Raw genomic sequence first — 23,987 nt, forward strand, 5'->3', positions numbered from 1 at the left:
CCTATTCCCCTACAACCCCTTCCATATAGCAATCATCAATATCCTCTCTGTATCCAAGACTCTGTCTCTGTTCTTGTTTGCTTAGATTCAATTGTTGATAGATTTGAATTTTTTGCCATGTTACTGTTCACAAGTTTTGATCTTTTTCTTAAATAAGTCTCTTTAACATGTCATATAATGGTTTGGTGATAATGATGAACTAACTCCTTTAGTTATTTATTTAATAATTTTTTAATTTACTTATTGTTCAAATACAGTTTTCTGCCTTTTACTCCCATCCCAGCCTACCCCACCAGTGCTCCCCACCTCCCTCCCATTTCTACCCACTAGTTTTTGTCCATGTGTCTTTTATACTAGTTCCTGTAAACCCTTCCCCCTTTTTCCCCTGAAATTCCCTCCACTCTCCCTTCTGGTTACTGTCACCTTTAGTTATTTCTTATCTGGAAGCTGTTCATCTGTTCTTCAATTCTAAATGGTATCTTTGCTAGGGAGAGCAATCTTGGCTGTAGGCCCCTACTTTTCATGACTGAATTTTTCTTGCCAATCCCTTATAGCCTTTAAAGCTTTTTTCAGAAATCAGCTGACAGTCTTATGGAAACTTCTTTGTGTACAACTCTCTGCTTTGCTCTCACTTCTTTTAAGATTCTCTCCTTATATTTAACCTTTGGCATTTTTATTATGATGTGTCTTGGAGAGGGCCTCTATACATCCATCTTGTTTGGGACACTCTGTGCTTTCTGGACTTGCATGTCTATTTCCTTCACCAAATCAGGAAACTTTTTTCTTTTACCATTTTTTAAAATAAATTTGTAATCTCTTGCTCTTTCTCTTCTGTTTCTGGCACGCCTATGATGTGAATGTTGGACCTCTTGACACTGCCCCAGAGGCTGCTTATACTATGCTCATTTTTTTGGTTTATTTGTTCTGATTGGTTGTCTTTTGCTTTCTTATGTTCCAAATCATTGATTTGATTCTCAGCTTCAGACCCTCCACTATTGTTTGTCTGTAAATTGTTCTTTATTTCAATTAGTGTATCCTTCATTTCTGACTAGATCTTTTTTATGCTGTTGAGATCCTCACTAAGTTCCTTGAGCATCCTTTTAACTAGTGTTTTGAACTCCTCATCTGATCGATTGTTGACCTCCACTTCGTTTAGCTCTTTTTCTGGAGTTTTGGTCTGTTCTTTCATTTGGTCTGTTCTGCATTCTGTTTCTTTGTCTCCTCATTTTGACAGCCTCCCTGTGTTTGTCTCTATGTATTAGGTAGAGCTGCTATGACTCCCTGTCTTGGTAGTATGCTAATGTAGTAGGTGTCCTGTAGCGTACAGTGGCACAGCCTCTTCTATCACTCATGCTGGGTACTGGAGGTGGAGGGCCACCCTGCCTGAGCTATAAAGCAATCTGAGATGGCTGCTACTTGTGTTGGGCCTGGAGATTGCCAGGGGAAGCCAAACTGTGACTCTAAGCTGGCTGCTGCTAGTGCAGGGCCTAAGGCTCACCAAAGCTAGATGTTGCTTATTTGAGAGGATTTAGGTAGTTGTGAAACATGAGCCAAGACCAGACATTGATATGGAAAAGCAGCTTGGGTTGGCCTGCAAGTTGGATGATGTGGAGTTTCTAAGGATCTCCATGGTGGGTTAAACAGTGTTAGCTAGTTTAATAGGGTCTCAGATATGGAACCAGGTTGCTGACTCTGTGGGGAGAGGTCAGAAAAGGGACAGTGGTCTCTGCTCGCCCTGATGCCAGACCCTTCAGTTTCTCCCTGTATACTAGTGGTGGCTCTCAAGTTGCTACCCTGATGCTGGAGCTCAGATGGAGTCTGAGTGGGTGAATCCATGTGTGGGTTCTTTAAGAGGAACTGCTTGGAATTCTAGAAGTTTCTTTCACTGACTCAACCTCTGCTATTTTTTGAAGCCAGAAGTTGTGGGGACTTATCTTCCTGACACTGGAATCCTGGGTGGGGAGGGAGCAAGAATCCTCACTCCTGAACTATCCCTCCCAAATTTTCATCCATCACATGTGGATGAGTGACCAGCCTGCTTGGCACCTACACCCCTCCAAGTAGTCTAGATGAATGTGTTTTCTTTAATTCCATAGTTGTCAGACTTTCATTCAGCTCAATTTCTGATGGTTCTGAGTGATGGCTGTTCTTTGTTTTAATTGTAATTTTGATGTGGTTGTGTGAAGAGGCAAGGCATCTCTGCCCATGCAGCCATCTTGGTAGGAAATCCTAATACCTCTGAATGATCATTCTTTGTCTACCTCTCTGTTTTATTTTTTAGGTCTGTCCATTTTGTCCTAAGTACTCCATTCCAATTTTTTGAGTTGTTTGAAGGTTTTGATATTTTCTTCCTTCTGTCTAGAGGATTCTCCCCTCTCCACTTCCCACTTCATATATTACCTTAAACATCAGTTACTTAGAGAAGGTTCTCCGACTCCCCAGGGATGCTTGGTAGCATCCCTGTTATGAATTCCTATTGCTTTTATGACCATTAGAACTATTTACTAATAATATTTATATTTAGTAAAGGGGTCACAAATTAGTAGCCTGTTGGCTACAATCAATGAAACTTGACTCAAGTTTTATAGTTTTAAAATATTTATTTACAATTGGGAGATTACACACACATATTATGGCAACTCTATTTCATTTATATTTGTCCCTAAATGAAAGAATGAAACAGTTAAATAAAAACTGAAGTCACTTCTCACTGCCCTTTTTCTCCCCTTTGCCACACCAGAGATTACTAAGAGTACCTTAAACATCTGCAGAATTTCACAAATTAGATTGAATTTACTCCTACATCTCTCAACAATTTCCAATTCCATCTTAAACAGGATGGGATAAACAGGAAAGGAATGAGAGACAGTTTTAAAGGGTTTGCATATTTTAGTACTTTGCTCTAGTTCCTAATTTTCATACATTAGTTCATTTTGTTTTCAGTTTCATATTTGCATGTTATTTGAAAAAATGGCCTGATTTTTAATAGCTTTTTAGGTAACCTGGTACATAACTGTGTTACTCAAAAAATGTATTGCTTTCATGAAATATTCCATGCTATGCTGAGAAAGGCTGCATTATAAAAGTGCTTTAAATCAGAAGAGATAAGTACCTTTTCCTAATTACTTACAGCACTGATTCAATATTTCTGAGCAACCAGTGAAGTGCTACATAATGGTGAGAGGCTACCAGTATTTTTCATGTAAGTTGAAAATCAATCCTATTGTAAAATATATGGGTTACACTAAAATAAAATTTTCTAAAATTTTTATTTAAACGATTTCCCTTCCATTAAGCTTCTATATTAAACATTACACAACATACATTTTTTCAGCCAAATGCTAATTTCCCCGTGACCAGGATTTAAAAATTTTCATATGTCCCATTTGTATATTCAGTATTTTCTTCTAAAATAGTTTATATATACATTTCTTTATCTTAATGTTAAAGTAACTATTTTAATCTCTGATAATAAGTCAAGTGTTCTTCCACACAGATTTCTCAATTTCGCTCTATATGTTCTCTAATAAAAGCTTGTTTTCTGCTTTTATATATTCTTATCTTTGAAGATGCTCAGAAACAAAAAACCATGCATTCTAAGAATTTATCTCAAATATATAATGACATAAATATTTTGAATTAATTTTCAACTACACAAAGGACATGTACCAACAGAACAAAAAAAAGCATTTAAACATCTCAGCTATTATAAATCAACTCTAAAATTATTACCATTTTGGTTTTATTCAGACTTTCATACTCATCTTGAAAACTGCTTGAATGTAGCCTCAAAAAAATCAGCCACATGGACAATATAGCAGAATATCAGAGAGAGCAGGCTGAAGGCTGACAGACCTCATCCTGTAACTGGGCTTAAAGGGTGGTAACCTTGGAAACGGTTTTAACACCAGTGGCCAATGTCCAGGATTGGATGGTGCAATGAAAAACTCAGTATTTCTTCCAAAACACCCTGCCACTATTTTTAGATTGACAAATACCAAATGTACTGCTCTCACAGCTATTTCCCCTAGTATTAAAATGACACACATACCGATACATGTCAAGAACTTTCAGCAAAATTTTCTAGCACCACTTGTACTTCCTTGGAATGTAACATCACACTATATCATCTACAAGGGAACAGAAGTTAGGAACAATTTTTGGCAAAAATAATAACTCCTGTCTAGGAGTTCTTTCTTCAAGAATCAAAGGGTTCATATAAAGTGAAGAGAAGGAGGAAGAAAGGAGGAATTTATAAAGATTGAATGTTACACATTCTTTACATATTTAAAATATTTAATACTACATATACTTTAAAAATAGTTATGCATAGCTGGTACCAGGTTTTGTGTTGAGTGCATTATATATATTATCTTTAGTGCTAACCATAACATAAGAGCAGACATTATCACCTCCATTTTCCTGAAACTTTCATAATGTATAGGATTCTCTTTCCAGTGCAATTAAAAACTTGACCTAGTTCACACTGCTACTATGGGCTAGAGCTGGAATGAGAATATTTATTTCACTCTACATACCACTCTTTCAGCAGTGGGACCACACTGGAAATTTCCCAGTTAATACAGGTAGTGATTGGTGGAATTAGGACTCAAACCCGTATCTGTCTTGACTCCGAAGTCAATGCTTTCTAGCCACTAAACTATGCTGTATCCAAGCAATGAAAGACAGACTCTTTTAGTCATAATATACACTTAATATTGAAGGCTTACATGACATTTTAGGTAATTCCTCACTTGCTTTGACTAACAAGGAAATATATATGATTGATATCCATTTCTTTTTAAAAATATTTATTTATTTTTAAGGAGAGGGGAGGGGAGGGAGAAAAAGAGAAAGAAAAACGTCAATGTGTGGTTGCCTTTCATGTGCTGCCAACTGGGGACCTGACCCGAAACGCAGGTCCCCATGTGACCTGACAGGGAACTGCACCAGCAACCTGTTGGTTCACAGGCTGGCACTCAATCCACTGAGCCAGGGCTGATCTCTATCTATTTCAATAATTTATAGAAAAAGCCAAATAGGCTGATTCCTGAGTTTACATTACCAAGAGAGAAGCATATCATGATAGAATGAAAAAAGGAAGAAAACAAAATATAATTATAATAACATTAATAATAACTTATGGCACTTGCTCTTTGCCAGGCACTACTCTAAGTTATGTAATATACTGATTCATTTAATAAAACAACCCTATGAGGTAGATACAATTAGCATTCTCATATCATCGGAGCCAAGGAATAGACACAAAGAGGTTTAAGCCAATCCCTAAGGTCACATCACTGTACGTGGTAGAGCCAGTATCTGAAACCCAGGTGATGTGCTCTACCTTTCATGCTCCTAAGCACTACCTCACGGCGACTCTCTTTGTAGAAAGAAACAACTAAAAAGGACATTTTTTTTAAAGTCTGTTTTGCTCACAAGGTTACCAATGGGATGGTGTTTCCTTCATTTAATTGTCAACAGATACTTTGAACAGTGGCTTTATTAATCTGCTTCAGCAAAGAATTCAGTTAAATTTATTCTGATTACTTATTTATGCCTTTAAACTCAGTTAAATGGAGATTTCAGTAAGGTACAACATAGTTAGTGACTTCAAACCAACGATTAATTCTAATCTATTTTTATCTATACAGACTGTCCCAAGGATTAAAGTGAAATACAGAGTTAAACTATTAGTTTTTTTGTAAACAAACAAACAAAAAAAACCAGCGTGTTTCTTTCAAATCACGTTGCAGCTTACACCACTAAAATGCTTTGCTTTAAAAGGTGCATTCTTCAGTGTGTCTGTGTGGTGCCAATCTGAACTCACTTTTTAGAACTCTCCATGGCCACTTCCCTGTTCCTGCGAGCATCAAGCACTGTGATGAGACTCGACATCATTTAAAAAACAATCTCTTTAGATTTATGTAGGAAAGACATACTAAATAAGTGTAACTTGATTAAAAATAAAACAAAACTTAAGAACAAAGCTTGCTTTTAAACCTGTTCTGTTTTTTTAAGTCACATTTTTCTTAAACACTTTTTTCTTTCCTGATGGGAATCAAACATAGTGAGCAAGTAAGTGACGAGCCAGAACAATGGCGCCCAGCAGCAGGGCAGTGCACATCAAGACAGGCATCCTGTCTCCAAAGTTAACAGAGTTGGCCTTTTCAACGAGTCAGTCCTAACAAACATATATTCTTACTTTCTGATTCGAGAAACAATGATTTGATTTTAATGAACAAGCAGTTACCACTAACCTGTCTATACAATATGAAAACAGATCCCTTCACCAGTGTTTAACTGGAGCATTTACAGACAAAATTGAAAAAGCATTCAATTTTCTTGTCTTGAAACTGTTCAGTCAGCATTTCTAGTATGTGTATATATATATATGACTCTAGTATATATAGTATATATATATACTATATATAGTATATACATTTCTAGTATATATAGGATTCTAGTATATATATATAGTTATATATATATAGGATTAATATATATATATATATAGGATTAAACCAATTTCTATGGTCAGTTCTCAAATATATATATTTGAGAACTGACCATAGAAATTCGTTTAATCCTAATAAATCATCCTCTGTTTACTTTGGCAAGTTGGAAATGGCAGGAAAACATCTGCAGGGTAGAGACAATATTCCTAGTTTGGAGAACTTGCTTCTTAGTTACTGTTCAACACCACAAAGAAAAAAAAATAAAGAAAGATAAAGATAGATAATTTGATTTTCATAAATACTTTCCCAGAAAAAAATAATATAAGAACTGAACTATTATTTGTTTATATAAGAAATAATTTACTTTAATTAAAATTTGATGTTAGAAAGCTCATGATGGTACTTTTAATTTGGGGGGGAGAGGAAAGAAATTTTAAATGAATTAATAAATTTAAGCATTTTTGTCGCTTCCCCAAAAGTATGACACCTAACAACAGAAAGACGGTAGAGTACTAGGTAGAGATAATCCACTAAAATGAAAAATCAGGGTAGGCAGCAGGTTTATTATTCCTCTTTAGAGTGCTAGTAAATATATAATCTTAATGTTCCTTTTGTTCTTTCAGTTTTAGGCAAATTTATCTCTTGGATAAATTTAAGTGTCTATTATCAGCAGTCACCTGTGCCTGCCTAAAAATACAGAGACCAGCATTACACTCAGGACAAGGACTGGAGTCAATGAAATGCTGTTTGGAAAAAGTAGAATTCTTCTACTGGAAAAACATTCTGGTTTAGTTTTTTCCTCCTTAGATTGTTATATTCCAGGAAACAATGTTACTTTCATTTTTTCAGCCAGAATATCAAAGCTCAGACCATAGTAGCTTTCCACATTTCTATACTTAAGCATTCAACTCCTAGATTTACAAACTCCTTACTTGTGAAGACAAACACAGCTTAACTTACTATCCTGCACTGCAGGATGTGGATTTTCCCTGGAGTGGGATATGCCCTTCCAAGAAGACAGAACTTTCTTTCCTACATCTGTCACACTGTTAGCAAAAAGCTATGAATTGGAGAGAGCAAGTCAACATAAATCCTTAAACACCTTCCCATACAGCCTTTTATTTACTCTACCAGATGAACATAAACAGGCCTGTCCTAAGCAAAAAGGCTAATATGGCACTGCCCTCCACCCTTGTACCCCTTTGATGGCATCATCAACATGAAAGTAAACCAGAGGGAGCTAGAATGACCCAGTTTTGTATTTACAATGCTGGGCCAGCAGAAGAGGCAATATTCAAGGGAGAGAATTCAATATTCAAGGGAGAGAATCCAGCGAGGGATAGCCGGGCTCGAGCAGGATAGATTCTGAGGGCTCAAATGATTATTTGTGCAAATTGGTATAAGAATGTCTCATCTTACAATTAAATTTCATTTAGTGATTCCATATATTTATATCTGTACCTGGTAAATCAGAGAAGAGAAGTATGCACTCATTAAAGCCATTAGCCAAAAGCCGGTCCCGCAGCTGCTGAAGAATTGCTACTCCAATACAAAATGGGAAAGAGGAATTCCCAAGTAGCAAGGTATCCCAGAGGTGAAAAATTTTGTGCAGTGGAAATACATCTGTAAAATAAAATAAATAAATTAATTAATTACAAGAAAAAACTAACAAAAATTAAAACAATAACAAGCTACTTTGCTAGACATATAACCATTAATTAATAGTCAAAAATATTATTTAAGACATGTACTACCAAACTGTTATTATAAAATGTCTATTTGGCTTTGTAAATTTATTGCTTCCTAAGTAATCTTTAAAAAATTGATAATCAGATTGGTCAAACAGATGAAATTTTCTAACCTTCATTATGAATGTGGGTGTAGTTGTTCCATACAATATATTTCTTTCTGGAATTTTCCAGTTGTACTTATTCACCCAGCAGAGCTTTAGTATTGTTGCATTTCTATTATGCACTCGAAATACTTGCTTTATTAAATTCACATAAAGAAATCCAATTAGCAACTTCTTATTTTTTGCATTTCTTCATTAAACAATATTGTATATATCTTTCCTGGCCAGTGCATACAGATTTACTTCAAATATTGCATTTCCCTTAGCATGTATGTATATTGAAGCAGATGAGGACTGTATTAATATTTGTAATTGGTTAAAGCATTACACATTCACATAATCTGCTTAATTTATAGAGGAATTCTAGTTTATAAAATACCAAAAGTATTAGTTATTAGAGAATCTCTAAAAGTTAAGCCTGATGGTTGGAAAAGTTGCCTTCTAAACCTTTATGTAAATACTATAGGTAATGTTAATTTCTTTTTCAACAGAGGGCTGAAATTTTATGAATGTTACAACATGTAAAAGAGGTTTCATCCAATACAATATTTTTTTATATTCAGCAATCAGCACAATTGATATTCTTTTCTACCCAACTCTATCTGATTAGAACTGCATACAGATGCTTATGCAATTAAATCTGCTGATACTATTATAAATATAATATACTATGTAAGAACAGAGCTGAACTTTTGGCAGCACAATATCCAAAGAAGAGGAAAAATTATACTTACGAGTAAACATGGTGAGAAACCAAGGGATGGCATAGAGCTATGAGTAGAAAAAAGGGGTCGGAGGGCCAGAGAGATAAAGAGGACATAAAAGACATAATTAGAACGACTGCCAATAAACTGAATGGTAAAGAAAGTTTTGTTTTGATCTACTCTATTAATTAAAATAAAACAGAATGTAGATCATTATAATTATCATCACATATGCTATTAATTAATGTTCTCTATTACAAAGGCTGCGCATGACCCTTAGGCCAAGGATTACTCCACAGAATGTCTTCACTTCATCCAAGGATACGATTCAAGACCATGCCTAATCCAAACAGAACACCAGTGTGCTAATTTCAAGGGTGTACTTTTCAGGTTGTACAAAACTATTTCTGTGATTAAGTGGTCCTCATCGTGTTGAGTTACCCTTACCGATTTTGACACTCAATGAGATATCTAATAAATATCCAAAATATCTAATAAAAAGATGTTATAAAGCAAATGCTTTCTGTTAAGACTTTTTAAATTAATAAGAAGCTTTATAATAAACTAAAAGTAATAAGATCTAGAAATGATATAATTTGATTCTTTAGCTGGGTGGCAAGTTTATTTTTTTAAGTTTACTGTCTAGAAATTGTTTTTTATCATTTGAAAATTCATTATTTTAATTATTTTTTTAAATTTTATTTTAATTGTTGTTCAAGTACAGTTTTCTGTTTTTTCACTCCCATCCCAGCCCACCCACCCAGCCCTCCCCATCTCCCTCCCATTTCCACTCCCTCTAGCTGTCTAGAGATATTGTAAAAAGTCGCCAGTTCAATTCTGCCAATGGACTGAAAGGTAGTCTGTTCAATTCCTGGTTAGAGCACATGCCCGGGTTGAGGGCCAGGTCCCCAGTTGGGGCTGTGAAAGAGGCAAACAATCGATGTGTCTCTTACACATGTTTCTCTTTCTATGTGCTTTCCCCTCTCCCTAAAAAAATAAATAAATAAAATTTAAAAAATATATTCACTTTCAATTAATTTGGTGAGATTATGAAAGTGAGAAATCATTCTTAATTTTTTAAAGTAGAGAGCAATCTTTGTCAACATCATGTATCAAAAATCCATAATAATGGATAAAAATATGAAAAAGCTCTAGTTTTACTTTCTGTGTCCATATAGGCTTCTATTAAAGAAAGATTTCTGTACAACTGACCGGGTATGAATATATAATTCTCCCACCAGCTGTATGTTATGAACTTATGAGTGAAACTGCATATACCTTTGTATTGCACGCAATTGAATATTTATGCTACCAAAATGTCAATCAAGAAACACAGTATAATTACATACTATACTGAAACAAGTACTCTGTGTGAAATAAAGCCCGTTGCTCTCCACAAGATCATCGTTTATACATTGCTGACACATAGTGCTTTCAAGTGAGATTACGACGGGAGAACTGAGGCATACAAAGGTTCAGTGTAAAGGGAATGACCTATAGAAAACAATAAAACAACACAATCCAAACTCTTCGGCCTAATTTAGAAATAAAGTCAGAAATTAGTTACATCACTAATAGTCAACTTGTATTTCCTTTAAGTACTTGACATCAATTATATTTCCCTCTCCCCTTTTGATCAAAGCCAACTGTTTGTCATTCTGAATTACGTCAGTAACTAACTTGTTCTTTCACATACTGAAGAGGGCAGGCATGTGAGGAAACTGCACAAAGCAGTGAAAGGACCAGAGGGAACCAGAGGGAAAACTTGCTGGGCTCACCCAAAGCCAGGAATAGCTTATTTTATCACCAGCCAGGATAAAAAATAAAGCAAAACAACAAAACCCTGTAATGAACAAGACACCGGGGTATAGTTTTAGCAATGGGGCAAAATTATGCTCCCACGTTTTGCTGACCTGGTCTCCTTAATAAACTTTATAAGCAAGCCTTTAAAGAATTATATTATTTGAATGTTACTTAAATGTATCCCAAACTAAAGCTCAAGAACACTTATAAGAATATAATATATCCAATACCCAACAAGCCAAAATTCACAATGACTAGATTCCAATAAAAAAATACCAGTGATGCAAAGCAGTAGAAAAAAAAAGCAATCCACAATGAGGACCAAAATCATCCTATCAAAATGTACACAGAACTGACATATATATAGTCTGTCCAGAAGGTATCCAGCCATTTACTATGAAAAGTAGAGACATTTCTTGAAGATACAAGATACAATAAACATTGTGCATAGGACAATGACGCCTCAGTCCCCTTCAAAGTAGGCACCTTAGGACCTCACACAGTTCTCCCAATCGCCATCAGCTGCCTGGTTGTATTTTCCTGAAGCTCACTAATGATGTGAAGTATCTTCCCTTTCAAAGGTGATTTTAGTTTTGGGAAAAGCCAGAAGTCACGGGGCACCAGATCTAGGCTGTAGTGGGGCTGAGTCACCTGGGTGATTTGATGTTTTTCCAAAAAACTCTGCACAAGATGTGAGGCATGAGTTGGTACATTGTCATGATGAAGCTGCCGGCCAACAGTTGCCTATAGCTATGGCCTTCTGAATCATCTGAATAGTTTCCGTGGAGGAATGTTTAAGCTTAATGCAAATTTTGATGCAGATCCGTTGCTCTAAGTCGCTCAGTCATTTTGAATGCAATGCCCACACAGTAAACATGCTCACTCAGTGGTGTCTACCACCCTTACTGACTAGTACAGTGAAATCATCTTTGTTCATGCATGTGCACTCCAGTCCACTCCTCTGGGCCGCCAGGTTACATGGATATCACGCAAACCATGCTCATTATATTAACAATGTTATAGTAACAACAACTGTACTTTTTCTGGAAAGACCTCATACATATTTAAAAATATTTAATAATAGCCCTGAATGGTATCACTCAGTTAGTTGGGTGTTGTCACACAAAGCAAAGGGTCACTGGTTTGATTCCCAGTCAGGGCACATGTCTGGGTTGTGTGTTTGGTCTCTGGACAAGGGGACAAGGTGTGTGAGAGAGACAACCAATGTTTCTCTTTTACACTGACGTTTCTCTCCCTCACTGCTTTCTCCCTCCCCCTATAAATAAAGAAATAAGTGAATTAATAAATAAAATCTTAAAAAATAAGTAAAATATTTAAAAATAATTGGCTGTAAAGCAAAAACAATTTCTCCTGGGGCTTATGACATATGTTGGAATAAAATGTTGAACAACAACACAAACACCAGGATGTGGAAATAAAGGTATTCTGGGGTAAAGTATTCATACTATATGTGAAGTGGTATAATAGTATTTGAAAGCAGACTATTATTAGTTGAAGAAGTGTAGTATAGACTAGAATTTCTTAACCTCAGCACTATTCACATTTTGAGTTGGAAAATCCTTTCTGGGCAGGAGGGGGGGGTCATTATATTTTGCATTTTTAAGATTTTTTGCAACAACCCAACCTCTACCCATTAGATGCCAGGAGCACTTGCCCAGTTTTGTCAAAAATGTCTCCAGACATGACCAAAAATCCCCTTGGAGGCAAATCTGCTCGTGCCTGAGAACCACAGTAAGTCCTAAAGAAACCAGTAAGTAAATAAAACAAAGAGTTACAGCTGATATGCCAACAAAAGATAAAATGGAATCACAGAAAAAATATTCAATTAACTGAAAGAAGGCAGATAAACGGAAAAACAAGGACAAAGAAGTGATGAGATAAGTAAAATAAAAACAACGAAATGGTGAATTCAAAGACAACCACATCAATAATCATATGGTTCTGTCACGGTTAATTTTATGTGTCAACATGACTAACCCATGGGGGCCCCAGGTATTTAAGTAAACATTATTCTGGGTGTGTCCGTGAGGGTGTTTCCAGTTAAAATCAACATGGGAGGCAGCAGACCGAGTACAGCAGATTGACCTCTCTAATGCAGGCCTCATGAAGCCTGGTGATCTCTACAGAAGTCAGGGTTAGGGAGAATTCATGCTCTGCCTGAAGAGTAGGATATAGCAGTGAACAAAGCATAATTCTAGCCTGTGAGGCACTTGTACTTCATTAAGAGCAGGAGATGGTCACTAAATATTCTCTCAATCACTCCAATTATATATTTCAGGCCATAAGATGCACCTAGGTTTTAGAGGAGTAAAACAGAGAAAAATATTTTGAAGCAAAAAATGTGGTAAAATATTTAATAACATAAATAACATAATGTTTCACCAACGTAAACATAAACAGAACTCAACAGCAGCTTTAACAACCATTATTCCTCCCAAATTTGGAGAGATGGGGGTGTGCCTTATAGTCCAAAAAACATGGTAGGTTCTGCCTCTACTTCACCACAAAAACTATTCTGTTTTTTGCATCAAAGATGTTCATCTGCTAAATCTAATGCCCAAATCTCATTCTCAATCTTTCTTTAACAATCAGCAGTTGGACAGAGTTGACTACTCTCACCTTCTCCAAACACTTTTTCCTCTAGTCTGCTTCAAGACATCATGTTCACCTAGTTTTCTTCTTACCTTTCTGACTACTCCTTCTCTGTCTTCTTTGTCGGTTCCTCTTCACCTCCCTGATTAAACACTGGTATGCCCCATGTTCAGTGCTTGGACTTTTTCTTAAAATGGTTACATACAGTGTGAGAACTCACATTTATAACTCCATCCCAATCTCTACCCTGAATTCTAAACTCCTATGTCCAAATGCCTACCTGACACCTCGACTTGCATGTCTAAACAGAACATAACACCCCAAACTAAGCTCCTGAGACTTCTATAATGTGTGCCTTCAAATACAGACCCTTAAATCTCAGTTAAGAGCAACTCCATTCTTTGAACTGCTCAGGCAAAGATATGCTGAAATCATTCTGGACTTTTCTTTCTCCTACATGTACATGTCACCAAAAGTCCAGTGCGTTCTATCTCAAACGATATCCAGAGTATGAAAATTTCCTGCCACCCCAACTCCCAATTTTGTGATTCAAGCCACCATTATCTCTTGCTTAGATTAATTTACAGCAACCCATGAGCAGTCTTCTAGATTCTACCCTTGCCTTCCTAGGGTTTCTCTTAACATGGCCCGAATGATTTTGTTAAAAGGTTGAGATCAGACTCTGCCACCCATCTGCACAATGGCACCCAGTGGCTTTCTGCCACTGACAATAAAAGCAGAAGTCCTAACTCTGACCTATAAGACTCCATGGAATCTGGCCCTCCAATCACCTCTGGCCTCACCTCCTTGTTCACCAGGCTCCAGCCACACAGCCTCCTGGCCGCCCCCCTTCCACACCCCTGGCCTGCTTCCACCTCGGGGCTGTAGCACTTGCTGCTGCTGCTGCTGCTTGGACTGCTCTTCCCCTCAGTTCCTTAAGGCATTCACTCAAAAGTCACCTTTTCTGTGAGACTTTCCTAGGCCGCCTTATTTAAAATTCAACCCCTCTTCACCTGAGCACTTATCCATGCTGCTGCTTTAGTTTTTGTTTTTCCTTTTTAGAATTAGCACTACGTATCACACAGAATATTTATCTTCTTTATTGTCGGTCCCCCAGTAGATGGTAAGTTCAGTAAGGGTAGAGATTTTGTCTGTTTTTTCACTGATGTACCCAGGGTCTAGGAAAATGTCTAGCTCATAATAGGCACGCAAATATTTGTTGAAAGAATGAATGAAATATATAATGAAGATAACCAAAAGGGATAGAAGATTAAAAGATACAAATAACCGTGAAATTACACATTTTCTTGAGTTTTCAATAAAAATCAAGTAATGAGAAAACTACTCTCCCTTGGTTAATACATTTAAAAATCTATATTAAATAGTTGGAAGTATTTTTTAAAACTTGAAATTTTAAATTATATACTTATGCTTTGACAATAATTATGAAAATAATTATTAAAATAAGTGAAATAAAGCATATTTAATGATGTTTGAAAAGTAGTAACTCCAGCTGAATTAATTTCTTTAGTAAAATCTGTAACGACTCCTGGATGCTCACCAATGACAGTCACCTCTTACCAAGTAAATCAAAGTCGGACATATACATAGGGAATATATTCTGAGAGAATGTAACACCTGTTATTTATTTTTTCTATATTTCTCCCATTTTAATATTTAAAATCTTAATTGATATTTTCATCTTAAATAATTTCTTAAAATATTAGTATATATTCATAACACAGTCTGATATCCCCAAAACAGCAAAATAAAATGATATTGACTACTAGGTAGATTCAAGTTTTAATTTTTTAAAAAACAATTGAATAATTAAAATTTTTTTACAAATAAAAAATAAAATTAGTCTTACCAAGTTAGAGACATTATTAGCTATGTTCTTATTTAAAGTTGAATATAATTCTGAAATTATATTCAACTTTAATACAGTGAAAAGAAGTCACACATGTACTATTCTCTAGATTATGAAATTGTGTAAACTTGATTTGGCAGCATGCTAGGCTGCTAAAGAGTCAGCTAAGTAAATACTGCCCCCTAGCAATATCAAGGAAGAATAACAATATTTAGCATTTCAGGGTGTCTTTTCTGTATGGGCTGGTAATGTCAAAATCTTTACTACCAATAGAAAAAACAAAGGCCGAGGGCTCATTAATTTGATTTTGAAGAGCAGAAAACTGTGGCTTAAAAACTTGTAAATGTATAAAAATGAAAATGATTTAAAGAGAAAATATTTCTTATAATTTAACTATAGGTGAATCTTTTGTCAAATGGATTTTTACTCACAAATATATTATGTGCTCTCACTATATATTACCCTTATAAAGTTATTACAAAAGGGGGAGGTCCTTCCAGTTAATGTTCTTAATCTACACTCTTATGAGCATACTATATTTTCTGTTTACTTTATCAGAAGTATTTTCTATATTTAAATTACTATAAGCCCAATTTTGACCTAGTTTGATGCCTTGCAATAATTCTTGCACTAAAGAAATATACATCTAATCATTCAAGGAAAGGATGCCTAAAAACTGGCAAGTTTTCAAAGCAGTAGAGATCATCACATATTTTCTTGAAACTTGGAAGCTGTGGAAATCGCAATCTTGTATCTACACATCTCTTTGAATGTTTAGGATAGTTGTGAAGAATAGCTAATTGGATGAAAAACACCTGGCAGAGAATGTGGCATATAGCAGACACCAGTATAGAAATTACAATGATCATTCTTAATAACAATCCAGAAGCTTCTGCAGTTGGAAAGTGTTTTAACACCCCAAGTTCTGAGATAGCCTCATGTAGCCAACTCACAAAATATATACAAGTTTTGTTAGAAGAAGGAAGGCAGGAGTGGAAGGTAATAAAAAGAGAGAGAGAGAGAGAACCCTAAGCACTGGGAATTGTAGATATTATTTCAGAGGCTGAGGTAAACACATTTAAAGCTAGGCATAGCCTAAGAAGGCGAAATTATTTACAGTCTGGCTGGCTCTCAGAATCAACATCCCCCAATTACATTTCAGCTACCCTAAATCCACAAAATTGCAAATAGTCTTACATAAAATATTTTTCTTTTAGTTTACAAATTCTTTAAGATCCTTTATTTTCTGTACATCTTATTTTTTAATTGTTCTCTTAGCTACATATTCAAATAATTAAAAAGTAGAAGCATGATGGAATTGCATAGCAGGATGTTACAGTATTAAAATAAGTCATCACTATTATACCACCTTTCATTTTTATTACTGTGTCATCCAAAGTATTATATACTGTCTTTCAAAAAGATATAAACTATATGAAGACAACATCTTCATGTATATTTTTCCCTTTTAAACTTTTTAATAAACGCAGTTGAAAAGTCAGAATTTTTCATTTTCCACTAGCAAAGAGAAGAAAATCGACAGAGGATGATGCACAATTATTAGACCAATCAAAAGACTGGTAGTAGGGGAGAGCAATAGGGAAAAAGGCGGGACAACTGTAACTGAACAACAATTGAAAGATTGGTACTAGTATTCTAAACTCTAGTAAAGTGGTAATGTTGGTTATATCAGTGAAATTTCAAAAGTTCAAGTGCTCAAATGATGATATCTTAGATGAATTTCCTCAAACACAAGAATCAGAGTAAACAATAAGTTAGACACTAGATGAGAAAGACCTCTTCACACAATATTTTGCAAAATAAAACTGAGCCATCCTATTTTGCTAAAAGAATGTGTGATGGTAATTTTGAAATGATATTTCTGAAACAAACTTTGATACAGTTTAAACAGACAAATGGTTGTTGTTTACAAAGTCATTAGAAAGAAACAGATGATTAAAAAGAAAAATCATTAGGTTTATCATTCTAATTTGTGTTCAAAACTGTAAAAATGAAAAAACTTTATACTTATGGGGCTGTTTTCCAATAAAGTTATGAACCCCATAAATGTTTTGTTTTAATAACCGTTTTGACTATATAAGTACAAGAAGAACCAGGAATAAACCAGGAGCTATTAGAGATGTACATGAAATCTGGAGCAGTCATTATGAGATGGGTATACTCCAGGTTTATGAATGACAGATGAGCAGTAAGTTCAAGAGATATTACACATTTCACATACATATACTTTCAAAACAGGAACATATGGAGCGGAATTTTAAGTCTGCTATGTTGAAATTCTTACTAAACTTTTTTACCATATGATTATTGATTTTAGAGAGAAAGAAAAGGAGAGAGAGAGAGAGACTGGTTGCCTCTCATACACACCCTGACCTGGGATTGAACCTGTAACCTTCTGTCTTATAGGATTACGCTTCAACAAACTGAACCACATCAGCCAGGGCATTAAGTTATTTTTTACTATGCCTTTGTTCTGCTTCTGCACATTATTAAAAAAAAGACTTAAACATATAAACATAATTTAAAAGGTCCATTGGATCCGGATTATAAATGGTTAATTTTTCTTTTCTTTGTATATCAAGGGTTATATTAGTTATATCTTTTGCAAGTAATTATTTCCTTAATATTAAAAAAGAAATGAATTAGGTAAAAATAAGTTAACCGTATAAACATATCATTCTCTTTTATTTTTACTTGACTTATACTATTGAACAATAAAACCCTACAAAGTAGAAAGTAATAATAAAATCACTTGGACATTTAATTATTCTGAAATCCACACTGTCATTTTTGGAAAGGATTAACTACACTTCTAGAGTACCTCTGAATTATCTCATTGAGTACGATAAAAGTTTTTCAAAAATTTAAAACAAAATTAATTTTAATTTACTTTGCATTTAAGAGAATAAAATATAGAAAAGCACCTTTTGTAGATCTTTCTGGATGTACTTTTTGGATGAGGTCAATGGAGATATTAATGAATGTGATTTTTTGATATTATGCATGTTTTATAGTTGTGTCATAGTTGAAAGATCTACATAAAATTCAGTGAACCAATATTTTTCCGAATGACTGATGCATGGCATTACAAAAGTATGCATGGATAAAAGACTGATTCCAAGTGCAAGACACACTGATGCATTGAATGTAACAGAGTATGAACATCTCAATGATATGACTTTAGACTGACCATTGCAAATAAGCTTTAATAAACTCACACCGTCTGAAAAGGCCTGAAGTGACTACATGTCTGTGGAAGGCCAGACTTTCTTCATATGTACCATAACATATGGTACCAAAACAATGTACTGTAACAGACTGAATTCAGAAGCAGATATGATAATCCAGCTCTCTTCTATTAAGTAGAGGTGGCAAAAGTATAAAATAATATCATTTTTAAAATATTTTTGTTTTGTAAAACAATTATTTTTCAGGAAAACATGTTATTTTGGTCAATATGCAATGGTTTTGTTATTGTCATTTTTAATAAATTAATATATAAATCTTTATATGTCTCAGTAAATATTAATAGATGTAACCTACATGAACAAAAACTCCTCAGAATCCTAGACAATTGTAAAGTTAAAATATAAAGGAGCCCTAAGAACAAAATGTTTTTGAGAACCACTGCATAATGCTATACTTCCTTTCATTTGTCTCTCAATTGATATAACAATACATTAGATAAAAACCAGAGTGGGAAGAACGACTGAAATAAAGATTTACTTAAGAAACTTGATGGATATTTGACTTACATGTACGTGTTCTTAGAAAGAAGGTACAAAAATATTACCTTACCATTTTTATGGAATAAGTATTTGGTTTATAATATATGGGCCCTTTCTAAAAGGCAATGAAGCTCTATTGTAAGAAAGAAAGCTCAACAAGTCATATATAGTCAAGGACCTTAAAAATGCCACAGTCAGCAGAATGGGGTTAGAGCTGAGGTCAGAGACGTGATAGCAGCAGCCGGACAAAAGGACACGTCCTGGCACCCTTCAGATGAACCAGGGCAGATCAGTGAGGGTTGCTGTTATGAAGGATTCTAAAAAGTGTACTTTCCCAATATATCCCGTAACTGCATTTGATAGAATCTAAAAAAGCTAATGGGCAATAGACTAAAATGTAAAAGTTCTTTACACAACAATAACATGAAGGCCAGGGATGAATGAAAAAATGAATAAACAAAACAAATGCTAAATGCATAAATATTTCCGAGCAATCCTTTCACATTTTCTGTTAGTACAAACTCAACTGAGTATAATTTTGAAAATCATAGTGATCAGCTTTTAAGTAGTACAGGCATCCATTAAGATTGCAGCTGAATTAAAATGATTTTGCCAGCCTACTTGCTTATCCTGAATGTTATGTGCTCCATCTTTAGCAGTGACAGTAGGTTCAAACACCACCGAGTATACTGAGATATAGCCCTTATCATTTCTCTTAAGAACCTGACAACTTTTCAAAATCTACATGTTGAATGCCAGTCATCGCATTTCAGAAGAACAGGTTTTTGTTTTTTTTTTTAAGAAAAATAAAGAAGCGTACATTCCTGGTCTCACCTCAGAGGCCTGGTTTATTTCCAGAGGCAGAAACGTACACCAGGACAAAAACGATACAAATCACCCTGGCCTTACTTCTGCATGTGGATCACATCACTGGCATGACACACATAATCCAGGCATCCCATCAGTGCCTAATATCCCTAGCAATTCAAGCTTCAGTGGTGCTTGGCACTCAAGAGTTCTGTGCAATGGAAAGAAGCCAGAACTCACAGTTTTTCCTGCAATGGGAGCCGGCCTTTCAACGGTGGGAGACTAACGAAGGCTTACTTTGATAGGGTTAGTTATTGAGCAAGAAACTCGGTTTGGGATCTTATTACCCAAGTGTCCACTCTTCCCCTTGATAAATCATCACTTGTATTGTTAGAGGCACAGACAGTTCCCCGAACAATTATTTTAAATGTAAACCAATGAAGACAATCATTCAAAGGTGGGCCGGGGGGAGAAACACTGAACATATAAACTAATGAAATGCAACTAAAAGTAAGTGTTGGGAACTGTCCCGCCTGGTTCCCCCCGCCCCATAGCTAAGGCTGAGTGAGAGACCCTCAGACCTTAAGCCACTAAGGAGACAAAGCTTATTTCCCTGGCAGGAGCAACTCTTCTACTCCTTATTCCATAACTGGCCTCCAGTGCTTGGTCGGTCAGCCAATGACGGGTAAGATTCCTCAAGGGAGGGTTGCCCTAAGACAGGCATGATCATGTGGAGGCCCCAGGGAAGAACTTGGGGGGCTATGAAGAAAGGGGGTGATGGACTCTGGCCCCTCGGCTTTGACAAAGCCTGACTCCCCTGAGTCCAGAAGTCTCCAAAAAGTCCTTGGCTATCTTGCCTCCTCTGCCTGACTTAAGCCTGAAACAATGACAGAGGGTGGTGCAGCCCTGTGCAGGGGGGGGGGGAGGGCGGGGTGATCAGGCCTGAGAAAGGATATGTAAAATCCTGTGAAACCAGTTTTGTTAAGAATGCTCTTAGTCAAATGATAAAGGCCAGGACAGAAAATAAGTTTGTTTCCCAAAGTTTTGTAGCCTTTAGCTGATAGACCCTGACTCAGAAGAAGCCCTAACAGTTCTTTGTATGCTATCAACTCTTTACTGCATGACAATGATTAATAAGTTGTACCTGAACTCCTGCGCAAAGAAAAAAAAACAATAAAAGCCTGTCTAGGCAAGGGTCGGCACGCTCTCCCCTTGAGAGGGTGGCCAGGCCACTCTGAGGTGCTCCCTCCTTGAGGGAGTAGCTGTGCTGTCCCTTTTCCTCCACAGGACTTTGTAGTCTGTGTGAATTTGTCTCATGTCTCATCCATGACACCGCAGGCACTGAGAGCTGGTGCCCGCATCAAGTAAGTGATTATAGAGTAAAAAAATGTTAGAAAAATTCACCATTTCATCACGCCCCCACACTACCATTAATTGTCAACAATCTCTATATTAAAAATATCAAATCTGTCTTCAAAATTAAATTTAAAAAGTTTCAACATTCTCATATTATCCACAGACAAGATAGAGGTTGACAAGAACACAATAAAACAAACAAAATCAGGATAAAACATTTCAAAATACAATTTTCCTATTAACAATTTAACTTTCTTTGTTAAATATCTTTCATTTGCCCATTCTCTGTGACCAGAGAATAGCTGTAGAAAAGAGAATTTTTTCCAAGTTAAGATATACTTTTTGTCCCTTCACTTACCTTTGTTTATTCTAGAACTCTCAAAGGTGATGGAACCATGCCCTATATAGGGTGTTCAGAAATATACGTAGAGTAATTTTTCAGAAATATGTGTAAACATTTCCGCGTTATAGTTAGAAGACTGCTACAGACGTCTGGTGGCTGGGAGTCAGCCAGGCGGCATCTGCCTTGTACTCACATTCTTCCATTGCATAGGACTTACTACTGTTTCATAGCAATATGCTACATTTAATAATCAATATTACTTCTACAGTAATATTGGTATTGAAGTATTTTTAGAAGAAGTTACAATGAATGCCCCAGTAATTAGAAGAGGGGATCCTAACACAGAGGGGAACATAAATGAAAGAGGGCTATTCTATCAAAATTAGTTATTTAATATTAATTATTTAATTATTTAAGGTAATTATTCAATATTAAGTTATTGAATAATTAACTCACCCTGTGCAGTAGCAAATTTATAAAATACCAATGTACTCATCCACTCAGATTTAGCAAACATTTTGCCACACTACTTCAAAATATTTTAAATCAAAGTAATATATTATCAATAGAATGGAAGACTCCTTTGTACCACTCCACAATTAAAATTCTCTTCTTAAAGTCTGTGTGTTGTGCTTTTTATAAGTTCTGCAAGAATTCCTTCCTAGGTGGATTTTGTAAATATGACATTTCACATTAAGGTCTTTTAGTGAACCTAGAATTTATTTTTATGTATGGTGTGGGGCTGAGCTTTGAGTTCTAACCTCCTCTCCACATAGTTACTTAATTGTATCAGGGCTATTTATTCAATAATCAATAATTCTTTCTTTTCTAACAGTGTCATTACTTTTTTCTTTATCCTTTTGAATAGCATATAGGTAATTTTTAAAAATATCTGAAAATTTCCTTTATGAGGCAACCTAATTTCCTTACATGCAAGGAACAGTAATGTTCCTTACATGCTTTCTATGCTATTTCAGTTTTTAAAGGGTAGGTGGACTTTGTGCCTTGGTCGAGAGCCAAGATGGCCCCTCCAATCCCCATGATGGAAGGCCGGCCAGAACGCCCTGGACCAGAAGGAATGTATATGGCTTTGGAAATGGATTGTAATTCCCTCCTTATCTCCCTTTGGGAGCTGATTCCTGTCCTGTGTGACTGCTTCTTGACCTTTTCTCTTTGTACACACTGAGGTAATATTCTTTACAGTCATGTGCCCCTTTTGTCTGGGGCTCCTTAAAAGAAGTCTTGGACTCGGGGAGGTGCGGTCCTGATTCACAGATCTGCCGCCATTGGTGCTCCTATAATGTCAATAATAAAGGCTATGTCTGCTCCATCCAGTCCTCCTTGTGGTTTTTTTTTCAGTGTATCCAAATGAGCAGTTGAGATCTCTGGGCACGATCCTCTGTGTACCAGTTCCACACACCCCCTTTCTTTTGGTTTGAAAGTTATACATTCCCTTTCTATTTGTCTAGTGATTACCATTAACATGCATTCTTGTACTTCTGCATTTCTTGTGAGCAGAGACATGGACTGCTCTTTGTTCTGGACTAATTTTTCCGATATGATTATATAAGAACAGCCTCAGGGAATGAAAGAGAATTTCCCTTTGCAGCAAAGGACAGGTTTACTTATAGCTTTGAAAAAAAAAAGTGTTTTTCTCTCTAGAGTAAAGGGAAGGCATGCTTACTGTTACTGTCAATTTTTAAAACATTCAAATTCCTTATGCTCGGGTGCCTGTCCTATGATGTAACTCACTGCACACACAGGTATCATCTGGACCCTCTGTTTTATTTGTCTCAATGGTTTGGGGGCGAGGGGAACCAACACAAATAAACAATGTTCAGGCTGCTTGCTCTGCTGTGAGTGGTAAAGTCATTTGCTTCTGACTCAAGACTCTTATGTTTCCTGCCAATATCCATGAATCAATAACAGGCTCACTTATTAGCTTTTAAGTAGGGTGAAATCAAAACCTAGATCTGAAAGGATCCCTGACCTGGTGTCTGATTATAATGAACACATTATTTTATTCTCAAACAATGAAGACATTAGAATACTTTTATGCTGAGGTCAATCCTACTTTTACCTTTCATGTCATTCTTATCTAGAATATTATTGCCATCTTGCTGTTAGCCTTTCTAAAATTAACTGAAATGTAAATATGAAATAGTCATTGTTTAATTAATTTGTAAATTTGTGAGGATTAGATGAGTAGTTTATTAAAGAGCATAAAGCAGAGCTTGGTATATAGTAAACAATATATATTCAGAGTAGGTTTTAATAGTGTTTTTCACTTACCACTGCTTCTTACATCATTCAAAATTCAACTTTCCTGAATAACTAAAGCAAAGATAAATTTTTTTCCTTTTGTGATTCCTTTCTTAACACCATCTATATCATGAATATATCTAAATATAAGGATTTAACAGACTGGCTTT

General features: G+C 35.7%; 1 protein-coding gene across 3 annotated transcripts in view; it reads right to left on the reverse strand.

Moving 5' to 3' along the window:
- The window catches only part of TBCK (TBC1 domain containing kinase), a 186,122-nt gene that overhangs the window by 77,953 nt on the left and 84,182 nt on the right, over nucleotides 1-23,987 (reverse strand). For all 3 annotated transcript variants that reach the window (XM_037154438.2, XM_037154439.2, XM_053657031.1), the window contains exons 21-22: nucleotides 9,045-9,081; nucleotides 7,920-8,081 (exon numbers count right to left, since the gene is read on the reverse strand). In XM_037154438.2, the coding sequence (XP_037010333.2) occupies nucleotides 7,920-8,081; nucleotides 9,045-9,081 (199 nt within the window). The remainder of the gene's footprint in view (nucleotides 1-7,919; nucleotides 8,082-9,044; nucleotides 9,082-23,987) is intronic.

This window comes from Artibeus jamaicensis, unplaced genomic scaffold (assembly GCF_021234435.1).
Source record: "Artibeus jamaicensis isolate MK-2021 breed Jamaican fruit bat unplaced genomic scaffold, CSHL_Jam_final scaffold_3222, whole genome shotgun sequence".
Classification (NCBI taxonomy): Eukaryota; Metazoa; Chordata; class Mammalia; order Chiroptera; family Phyllostomidae; genus Artibeus; species Artibeus jamaicensis.